This window comes from Nematolebias whitei, chromosome 4, assembly GCF_014905685.2.
Source record: "Nematolebias whitei isolate Nwh7 chromosome 4, NemWhi1, whole genome shotgun sequence".
NCBI lineage: Eukaryota > Metazoa > Chordata > Actinopteri > Cyprinodontiformes > Rivulidae > Nematolebias > Nematolebias whitei.
In genome coordinates, this window is record NC_056501.1 from 52,512,109 (window position 1) to 52,523,880 (window position 11,772).

An 11,772-nucleotide genomic window follows, 5' to 3' on the forward strand; every position below is an offset into this window, starting at 1 on the left:
ATATATTTATATATATATATACATATATACATATATATATATATATACATATATGTGTATATATATATATATATATTTATATGTATATGTATATATATATATTTATACACATGTACATGCATACATACATACACACAACTTCAAAATAACACGAATTCGCAACCTGTACTGAAAACAGTTTCTGCGTCTCAGCGCCACCAGCTGGTGAGAGGTGGTGACGTCAATTTGAACCCCGCCCACTGGAACCGGTACTGAAAGCATAATGGAAACACAACCTGTACCGTACCGAGTAGAGTAGAGCCGTGCTGTACCGGTACTACAGGTACTAATGGAAAAGGGGCATTAGTTTCCAACTCGCTGTTATTTTCTGATATATTTAAAAACATCTGGCGTTTTTCACATTATAACAACTGTTAATCCTAAATGTTCACATGTCCATGCACTCATCGATCTACAATGTTAGATCATTATACTTTTCAGCTAACTGAGCACTGTTTTATACTTTTTTTATTTCTTATTCAGATTTATTTAAAAATATATACAAAACTAAAAGGCTGACAAACCTTTCAACAATGTATTAGATATACATTCTTTAAAAAATCTTTAATATGTAAGATGATTTAGGTTGTTTATAATTTACAAAAAAGCATTGTAATAAAAGAAATTGAACTGTATAATTTGCATTAAAATAAGATAAGATAGAACTTTATTGATACCCCAGGAAATTGTTGTGCCAGAGTTTCAGTACAAAGGAACATACACAAGGAATCACACAAGATATAAAAAATAACAGAGAATTAAAAAAAAAAAAAAACAGAGAATATAAAAAACAGAATATAAAAATCACAGAGAATGTAAAAAATAGCAACAATTAAGGTATTTCACCTTTAGTTCAGTCAGTTAAACCTTTTATGTGTATCTAACAATAGACAGACATTTCTGTCATATTTAACTACGTCTCAAAGTGCTTCATGAGTTCAGACGCTCATTTTTTAAGGTGTTTGTCCACAGCTTTGATTATGAGAATGCAGGCTACCAGGCTGCTGATTTGATAAAGATGGATTTTCTGCTGAATGGGCGACCTGTGGAAGAACTCACCACCATCGTACACAGGTACGTTTCAAGTTACAGCTGAAAGAAAAGATTCAAGGTAAGAGACAAGTTTGTTTTTATTTTTGTTTGAAACTTCTGAGAAATGCTTCAGAATTCAGTGGATGCTACTGAACAAGCATGAAGCATCTTTATTACTATTGGCCAGTCATTCTGTTTCCATCACAATTTTTCATTCACTTTTGTTTTGCAGTTCTTGTAAAAACCCAAACAAAAAATATAAATAAGAATGTGCAGCTCAGTTAGATATAGTGTGGAGTGGAGTCTTTTTGGTAGCAGTACATCGTATGACAGGTAAAGTTCACAAAAACCTGAAAATAAAAATTTCTCAGACACCAATGGGATTTTGTTGAAATGATTAAGAAAGCCCTTTCTTCATTGAAGTTTTATAGCTCAGTCTCAACTTTATAGAAACATGATTCAAAGTTTGTGTCACAAAAAGTAGGATGTTAAGAAAACTTTTTAAATATCTTGAATTTTTTTTTTACACTTTTTTTATTTACCACAGGATATTCCAGTTTCACAATGTCACAATATTTGAAGCTGGTGTTTTCAAAATTTTGTCATCTCCTTTTACTCTATCAAACTTTACACTTACTTTACAGTTTATACTTGGAAAGCGCTAGCATTTTTTTTGATCTGAAGCTCTCAATCTTGACCTCTCTAAGTGACTTTAAGCATCTGTTGGACTCCTTCAAGAACCAATGCAGATATGTTCCTGTTTTTAGTTTTCTACACGCGCATTATAATCTAGCTGTTTTCTGCTACTTTTTTTGCCATCTTATTTTAATTTGTAAAAAAAAAAAAAAATGTGTATGCCTCTTTTATGATTGTCAATTGTTGCCGTGGTTGTCCATTGTTGTCGTCATTCTTTGTTGAAATCAGGTCTGTCTTGTAAATGGGTCCTCGAGGCTCAACGGGATTAACCTTTAGAAATAACGGTTGAATGAATTTTATCTTCTTTCACTGTTGGAGGGCTTAGTTAGATGTAACATTTAAAGGTGGTCACGATCCATGTTTCTTGAAGCTTTTTGAAAGTCTTTAACAAATTTTCACTTATTTTTTTGTCCAGAACATGATCATCTTTTTTTATTTTTAGTTTTTGAAACCACTTAACTGTGGCCAATAAATCATTCTGGTTAAAAAGGCTCCTGAACTCAAGGGATAAACCAGTCTTGTGTCAACATTTAACTTACCATACCATACCATTTTATTTATAGAGCACTTAAAACAGCGACAAGGCCAACCAAAGTGCTGTACAGACAGAACAACAGGTAACACACAAAGCAAAATACAAAATGAGGTAAATCAGAATATAGACATAAAACGATGCAGATAATGATGACAAACCAGTGTGGAGCGTACAGGTTCACAACACAGATCATCTGGTGTTGAAAGCCAACGAATAGTAGAGAGTTTTTAAACGGGACTTGAAAACCGAGAGGGAGGGGGCCTGTCTGACGAGCAGAGGTAACTCATTCCAATGTCTTGGTCCTGCTACAGAGAAGGCCCTGTCACCTCTGCGCTTAAGACGAGTTCCTGGAACTGTGAGGAGCAACTGGTCTGCTGACCTCAGGGGGCGTGGTGGGACATACGGTTGTAGCAGATCGGAGAGATTGGGGGGGGGGGGTGGACTGTTCAGTGATTTGTAGACATACAGTAGTATTTTGAACTGGATTCTAAGGTGAACTGGTAACCAGTGCAGTGAGGCCAAAACTGGTGTAATGTGCTCTCTTTTGCCTGTACTGGTTAAAAATCGTGCTGCTTCATTTTGGACCAGTTGTAGTCGTGCAATGGAGGTCTGACTGATACCAAACAGGAGTGAATTGCAGTAATCAAGACTAGATGTAATGAATGCATGTATTACTGTCTCCAGGTTCTTTTTGGACAATATGGGCTTCAGTTTAGACAGCCGCCTCAGTTGGAAGAAGCATGATTTAACAATCATGTTTACATGATTGTTAAGCTTCAGGGAAGGGTCCATTATCACGCCCAGATTAGTGACTCTTTGTTTTTCTGACAGGGTTAGAGTGGAAAGGTCGATGCAGTGGTTTGTGATGATGTCATTGGGAGGAAATAACATGACTTCAGACTTCTTTTCATTGAAACTCAAGAAATTTAAAGCCATCCAGTCCCTGATGTCAGCCAGGCAGTTGAGCAGAGGTTGAATAGAGCATGTACCATTGTGTCTTAGGGGGAAGTAAATTTGACAGTCATCAGCGTAGAAATGAAAGGGTATGTTGCGTTTCCGGAAAATAGCACCAAGCGGCAGCAGGTATAAAGAGAATAGGAGGGTACCCAGGATGGACCCCTGCGGAACCCCCCATTTAAGCTCTGCCGCTGCAGAACTAAAATCCTTGATGGAGACACAAAAGGATCTGTCAGTGAGGTAAGATCTGAACCAATTGAGGGCTGATCGTGTGATGCCCACCCACTGCTCCAACCTAGCAATGAGAATCTCATGGTCGATGGTGTCAAAGGTGGCTGTGAGGTCCAACAGGACAAGCAGCACAGAATCACCGGTATCTGTGGATATGAAGATGTCATTAAAAACCTTCAGCAGGGCAGTTTCAGTGCTATGGAGAGGTTTAAAGCCAGATTGGAATAGATCTAAGATGGCGTGACCCTCCAGGAAGCACTTCAACTGGGACTCAACTATTTTCTCCAGTATTTTAGAAACAAATGGGAGTTTGGAGACAGGACGGAAGTTGGACACGACTGAGGGGTCAAGGATTTTTTTAAAAATTTTTATGAGATGCTGGACAGCAGCATGTTTAAAGGATTTTGGCACTACGCCAGTGGATAAACTACTGGAGTTTACTATATCAAATATATCTATATCTATAAGCTACTGTTTACTATATCAAGAATGGACGGACCTAGAGTCCATCCATTATCTTCTGCTTGTTTTGGAGTCAGGTCTGCCCAGACATCTTTCCACAGCCACCTCTTCCATACCTTCTGGGAGGAATCCAAAGCATTCAGGCCAGCTGAGTGACTTGTCTCTCAAGTGTGTACTGGGTCTTCCCTGGGGTCTCCTCCCTGTTGTACATGCCCATAAAACCTCCCTGGGGGGGTGGGGGGGTGTCCAGGTGGCATTATTATTAGATGCCTAAACCACCTCAACAGGTTCCTCTCAATGTGGGGAAACAGCGGCTCCACTCGGAGTGAGTATCCCAGATAACTGAATTTCACAATTTGTCTATCTCTATGGGAGAATCCAGCTACCCTGCAGAGAAAACTTATATTGATCATTTGTATTAGCAAGCTTGTTCTTTCAGACACTACCCAACTTTAGTGACCAAATGATAAATGGTAAATGGACTGCACTTACTGTATATACCACTTTTCTGTCTTATCAAGATACTCAAAGCGCTTTACACTACATGTTCCCTCATTTACCCATTCATACAGCATTCTACTATTTCTGTGCAAAGAATAATCAGTGCTTTATCACATTCATACACTGATGGGACACATATCAGAGGCAATGAGGGGTTCAGTGTCTTTCCCAGGGACACTTTGGCATGTGACTGCTGGTGGAATCGAACCCCCAACTTCGTGGATGTCTGCGCAAGACTGGATTAGAGTCAAAGTGGACGCCCACAGGGCATGTCCGTGCAAAGCTTAATTTTTACGACTGTGTATGCATACTCAATGTCACAAAATAAACTTCCCGGCAACGGACTGTTTTGTATGTGGGCGGCTGTGGCTGAGTGGTTAGAGCAGTCATCCTCCAATGCGAGAGTTGGGGGTTTGAATCCACCAGCAGTCACATGCTGAAGTGTCCCTGGGCAAGACACTGAACCCCTCATAGCCTCTGATGTGTCCCATCGGTGTATGAATGTGATCTAAAGCACTGATTAATCTCATTAGAATGATTTGTTCAATTAGCTTTGTAGAGATCTAGTAGAGAGCTGTATGAATGGGTACATGAGGACACAGATTGTTGTAAAGCACTTTGAGTATCTTGAAATAAGATAGAAAGGCACTATATAAGTACAGTCCATTTACCATTTATGTGACACCAATGAATTAAATTCCCCTTCTTCATCCCTGGTCTGGTTTAATGGCCTTTCTTTAGTTTTTTTGCCAAGAGGCAAGTGATCTCTTCCTCCTCGTCCATTGACGCCATGACTGAAAATGCAAGAAATCAAGGAATTAGTCACGAGCGAATTAAAATCATGTCCAACGTGGCTGCGGGAGGGTCTGGAAATTTCCTGGTGGGCTGGTCTGATATGTGGGTTGCAGGGCCAGCACTCCCTGTTTGTTTTATTTTTTAGAACTTTTTATTAACAACATATAAACATAGAACATCGCTGCGGCTGGGGTTGCAAGGTCTTGGTGTTTTTTTTGTTTTTTGTTTTGTTTTTTTGCAACCTGTCAATCAATCCAGTAGGCGTATCAGCAAACGACCAATCGGCAAACTCAATTTGTCCCAAAGGTAAATGCCCCTTGCCTGTAGAGTTGGGCTGCAGCCGCTCAGAGTGGACGCTCGGGTATGAAGTCTCAACCCTCTGCGGACAGTACACACAGTTTCCGCGTGGACTGAGGTCTGCCCGGGTCTGTGCGAGCCTTAAGGCAGGATGCTGCAGAGGTCTTTGGGATGAGGACAACAGTAGAGGTCTTGAAGATGGTGGACACAATACACTGGCTCAGAGACAGGTTAAAGATGTTGGTAAACATCTTAGTGAGTTGGTCAGCGCACACTCTCAGCACCCATCCAGGGATGCCATCAGGCCCTGGTACGTTGCAAGGATGATACAGCTTTCAATCTAGCTTCATGGATTTTCTTTATGTTTTCCTAAAGCTATGATTTTTTGATAATATTCATGTTCTGTGGAGTTTTTGTTACACCCATTTTTATTTATTTATTTGTTTTTTGTCAATCACTTCTCCAATTGCCCTTTTTAAGCAAACACTGCACATTATGCTGTCACTATATAAGAACAAAAATAAAAAAGGACTTAAAAAAAAAGGCGAAGTCCAAAGAAAAGACGAAAGTCTGGGTGCTTGGAAGCAGAATGTAAATAAATGTTGGCTGAAAACTTCAGTCACTACATACAGTTTTGCAACTTGTGAATATAATTTATTTATTTCATTATAGAGAGTAAATAAGTAAATATTTTTAATGAGATGAGTTCAGTAGACTTTATGGACATTTGTTTTCCTCTCCTCCAGCACAAAGCTAATGCTTGACCATCAGTCAGTCAGCAGCTATTTATTTCTTGATTTCTATTTTTGATAAATGTGGTTTCATTACAGAGAATGTGCACACAGTACAGGGAAAGCCATGTGCGAGCGACTAAAGGACGCCATTCCAAGGCAGATGTTTGAAATCGCCATACAGGCAGCTATTGGAAGTAAGGTCATTGCAAGGGAAACGTAAGTACAAAATGTGCTCTAAGCCACTGAACATGTTTGAGAAATGTGAGAATAAAGCATATGCCTGAACAGATGCAAAGCATTATGAAAAAAAAAAAATCTGAATAAACAGGGTATAAAAATTATATATGTGCCTCTTTCAGAATAAAACCATACAGGAAAAATGTTCTTGCAAAATGTGTAGGTATTTTTTTCTTTACTTTAATAAGAGCTGTAAAATATATAAGTGGCTCTTTTAATTTTTCCTTTCCTTTTTTAGTATGGTGGTGACATAACAAGGAAGATGAAGCTTCTGAAGAAACAGGCTGAGGGTAAAAAGAAGATGAGGCGTATTGGCAACGTAGAAGTTCCTAAAGATGCTTTTATCAATGTTCTGAAGAAGAAGGAAAAATAGTTAAGAAATTTATTCTAAATAAAATGAAAACCAAAAGCATTATACAGATGTAATTGTGTTCATCCTTTCTGAAATGAAACATTTTGTAATTTATGCCACATTAACTGAATATTTTGATCAGCTAATGAAATGAAGAGCTTCAAATGTTGGTAGAAAATAGGACAAACAGAACACGCATGAAACGATACATCAGACATATCCTGATGCATGCTCAATAATCCAGGTAGAAAAATCTAAAAAAGTTAAATCTGGTCCTCTGGACATTCAAAAACAAAACAAAGCAAAACAACAACAAAAAAATGAAGATACCCTTCGTCTCTCATCCTGAGGACTTCCTCAGTCTGAGGTGCTGTATTCAGCTCAGTCTCTTAAATAGCACCTTCTCAGAGTGGATCAACCAGTTTGCTGCTGACAACCAAAACCAGCTGATCACATGCTCAAGAAGGACCATCAGCCTAACAATGGATCATTAGCACCTGATGGCTGTGTACTACTGTAGGGGAACACCACTTTTGAACAGAGTTCACCTCATCTCAAAACAAACATCATTCATGTTTTTTTTTGTGTGTTTGAAACTGTTAAAGCAAGATGCATTTATTCCCTTGGGAATGAACAGACTTTATTTTACAGGTGTTAAACTCAGTTTACAAACTCCTTAGTTGCCACTAATCTAATGTAATGAAAACTGTCATTGTGTTAACTTCACTGCCAATATGACCTCATTTCCCACGAAACGGACAGATCGTCTTAATGAGAGCTGTGGTTCATTTTGGCCTCGAGGTGGGACACCTGCCAAGGAGTCATCTCCAGGGGAAAATAAACAGTTTTAAAAGAATCCTTTATTTCATGACATTCCCTTTCAGGAGATGAACAGCAACACCTTTTTGATGAACATTGCATGTTACTGCCACAGCTTCAGAACTGAATGTATGTTATAGAAAATGTCTGTTTAAAGTAATGTTTATTTTTCTCCTTTTAAAAGAAGTGTGACTTTTTAAAGGCAGATAGAGAAAATGGACTGTAGATTTTATGAAACATAACACCAAGGTTTAGGAACCATCCCACTTCGGGGGGGGGGGGGGGGGGTCCTAAGTGAATCTGTAACACACAGACAGACACTTCACTTCTTCATCTTCTACTCCACTTCTATATTACGCTTCACCGCTCTTTCTACATCAACAAACTTCGAGCAAAACTTCAGAGAAGAATCTTCCTCCTAGTGAGACGTCCTGGAAGGAAGACAATAACCAGCAGAACTTGGCATTAAACTAAGACCCGAACCAGAACATCACGCCGCAGAGTGGTAAATCCCAGCTGACTTCAAAGAGCCAGTGATCAGACCTTGGTCCCTCCAACGGATGACTGGTGACCTTTGAGGATAAATCCTCCTTTTAAGTCACCCATAGCATCTCAGGTACAGCTGGCACCCCTCAGCAGTTGTGGACATTCTGACGACTCATTCTGGTAGGACAAGAGACCTTAATGCTTTTCTGGTGATCATACATTCACAATAATATTAATTTAGATACACCACAGTTAATTTAGACACAATTTTAACTACACCCCAACAAACCAGTCCAAGATTTTGCCTTTTATAAAAAGTTACACTGAATTTAATAATCAAATAACCTTTGACACAAGGTAATTTTGTTATTAATTTGTGTATTAATTTTTTATGAATAATCTTGATCAGATATATACATCAGATTATTATTTTTGTAATAAAATACATAAAAATCAACTAAATTTGTGATTATTTTGACATATCTGTGTGTATTAACTGAGTTAATGCCCTTTAAACACGGGAAAGAATTCACGTTTCAGTTTAGTTAATTTGAGGGTTAGAGACTGATTTTCCTCTTCAAGAGGTGGTGCCCGCATAACGAGGTTATTTGCATAATAAATGCTTATTATGAGCTTAACTCATAACTAATAAATTATATAGATATCCAATCAAAAAAATCCCTCTACACTATTCACAGAGGGCTGAGTGATACTAGCAATCACAGCATTGTAAGAGGGGGACAGTTGAACCTGGAGGCTCCACCCCTGTTTAATGATGGACGATTTATTTTCACAAAGATGGCCTCCTTTACTCCTCTCTCAAACCATCGTTCCTCTCTGTCCAGGATGTGAACATCTTCATCCCTGAAAGAGTGACCGCTGGCCTGGAGATGAGTGTAGACCACAGAGTCCTGGCCTGATGATGTTGATCTTCTGTGCTGGTCCATCCTTTTGGCCAGTGGCTGTTTAGTTTCCCCAATGTAAGACTGATCACCCTCCTGACACTGAACAACATACACAACATTGCTCTGTTTGTGCCGGGGGACTGGATCTTTGGGATGAACCAGTCTTTAATGTATTTTGGGGTTTAAAAGCCACTGGGACGTTATGTTTAGAAAATAAACGTCTCAGTTTCTCTGATACTCCCTCAACATATGGAATGACCACTGGTCTGGGTCTGGGTTCCTCCTTTTCACCTGATGGCTGACTGGAGTCCTGTTTGGGGTTCTTCTTTCAGGAAGGCCCAGTTAGGATATCCACATTGCTCTAGAGCCTGTCTTGTGTAGGATTTCTCCTTCTGCCTGGCTCCTGAGCTAGTGGGGACGCTGTCTGCTCTGTGGTACAGAGTCCTGATGACTCCTAACTTGTGCTCCAAAGGGTGATGGGAGTCAAACTGCAAATACTGGTCTGTGTGGGTGGGTTTGCGGTACACCTCAGTTTGCAAATGTCCTCTATCAGAGACTGAGACCTCACAGTCCAAGAAAGCCAACCTGCCATTTTTTACATCTTCTGATTTAAAGAACCTATTTTAAAGCAAGAAATCTTCCAGTTGGAGCAATTGGTACATAACAATAAAGGCTTAATAATACATTTGAGCAGCAAATAACAGATTCTTGGACTAGTTTCACTCAGGTGCCTCTACAGTGATGAAGGCTGTGATTTACCTCTTCAGTCAAGATTAAATTAAGAAAATGATTTTGCATTCTCGTCTGGGTCTAAAATAACACAGCTTGATTGTATATTTGAAAGTAAGACTTGGATCAGTTTAAAAACACAAAATAAAACTGATTCATCTACCCATATATCAGTCCAAACAAGACAGTAAGAGTCTGTGGTCTACTGCATCTAAAGATGCAGACAAATCTAATAACAGGCCTACAGCCATCAACCCCCTTTCTTGAATTTGATACAATTTCACCTTATGAACATGTCTTGGAAAATTTTTAAAAATTAAAAAATATATATATATTAATGATCCCTTGAGGGAAAGTGGTTAACTTGGAAATTGTTCGGTCTTCTGGTTTAGCCAAGACAGGCACCAAATGGTAAATGGACTGTACTTATATAGTGCCTTTCTATCTTTTCAAGATACTCAAAGCGCTTTACAGACAATCAGACAAGCCCCTTCACTGTCCAGTTTTAAAACTCTTTTAAAAACACATTTTTACTCCCTGGCTTTTAGCACACACTGAATTTGATCTGCACTGTTTTTATTACTTTTATTGATCTTAATGTTTTAACAACTGTTTTTATGTGTTTAAATGTTCTTTTATTTTATATGTACAGCACTTTGTGGCAGCTGTGGTTGTTTTAAAGGGCTTTATAAATAAAGTATTATTATTATTATTATTATTATTATATACATATATATGTATTGTTCATTGTTCTGGGAAGATGGCGCCGCTGTGCATGGCTTGCCCTCTACCTCTGTCTGCATTGATTGTGTTTTTTCTGTTTTTGTCATTTTTCACCTACAACATCAACTCACTGCTGGTTTATGAACATTATCAACTCCTAAATCTCCGACTATCTGCCACCAGTCTCGCTTTGTTTGATCATAATAATCATAACTCTGGACCCCCTCTTGGACCCCCACCTCTGCTTGAAGACGTTCCTGTTTACCTCCGCCGTGGTATCCTGCCCGCTCGAAGACATCGCTCCAGGTGCCATGGAAAACGGGCCGGCCGTCTTTTGAGGATCAAAGCCTGCCGGACTGCTGCTGCGGCTTCCTCTTCAAACGAGGACCTCATCTTAAATCACCTGTCCTGGTGTTGCGCCGATACACCTGAGTCCCTCCCGGTCCCATGGGTCGGGTCGCGCTTCTACAGAAGACCTGTTTGTAGCCGCTGGGCTTCCGGTCGTTGGAGTCGCGGGTCGAACTCCACAAATCTGAGACAGCTGGTTTTAACTTCATGGACAACTTCTCTTGCTGTGATTCCTACAAGGATTGCCCTGATAAATGCCAGAACTCTGGCTAATAAAACGGTTCATCTTAAAGGACTTTTTCTCCTCCACTGGTCTTGACATCTTCTGCATGACTGAGACGTGGCTCTCCTATGGTGAGTTCATGGCCCTGTCAGAAATTTTACCACGGACTGTTCTTATTTTAATGCTCCAAAAACATCAGGCAAAGGTGGTGGATTACTAACTATTTTCAAAAAACGATGGAACTGCAAAATGGTACAGATACCAGCTAATTTTTTGAGCTTCGAACTGCTGTGTTTTGAGGTGGGCCATTCAAATCCTGTTATTTCTGCTGTGTTATACAGGCCACCCAAATATAATAAGGACTTCACGGCTGAACTCTCTGACTTTTTAACTTGGATTCTGCTAAGATATTATCAGGTTTTGATTCTGGGAGATTTCAATATACATGTCTGCTGCCCTGAAAAGCTGCTGACTCAGGACTTTCTAGATCTGATTCCGTCTCTGAACTTTGTACAGAATGTTGCAGGATCAACTCACTAGCATAGCCACACACTGGATTTAGTGTTAACCTTTGGTTTATCTGTTTCTGAGTTAGAAATTGGAGATACAGTTTTCTCTGACCACAAACCCATTTCTTTCAACACTTCTTTTGTCAACGAGTCCAAACCCCC

The 11,772-nt window shown here is 39.4% G+C and overlaps 1 protein-coding gene across 1 annotated transcript in view; it reads left to right on the top strand.

Annotated features, from left to right (window-relative positions):
- Positions 1 to 6,953, top strand: part of guf1 (GTP binding elongation factor GUF1) — a 147,485-nt gene extending 140,532 nt beyond the window's left edge. The window contains exons 14-17 of the mRNA XM_037675438.1: positions 1,012 to 1,113; positions 6,376 to 6,495; positions 6,639 to 6,675; positions 6,755 to 6,953. Of these exons, the coding sequence (XP_037531366.1) occupies positions 1,012 to 1,113; positions 6,376 to 6,495; positions 6,639 to 6,675; positions 6,755 to 6,889 (394 nt within the window). The 3' untranslated portion in view covers positions 6,890 to 6,953. The remainder of the gene's footprint in view (positions 1 to 1,011; positions 1,114 to 6,375; positions 6,496 to 6,638; positions 6,676 to 6,754) is intronic.
- The last annotated feature ends 4,819 nt before the right edge of the window (positions 6,954 to 11,772 follow it).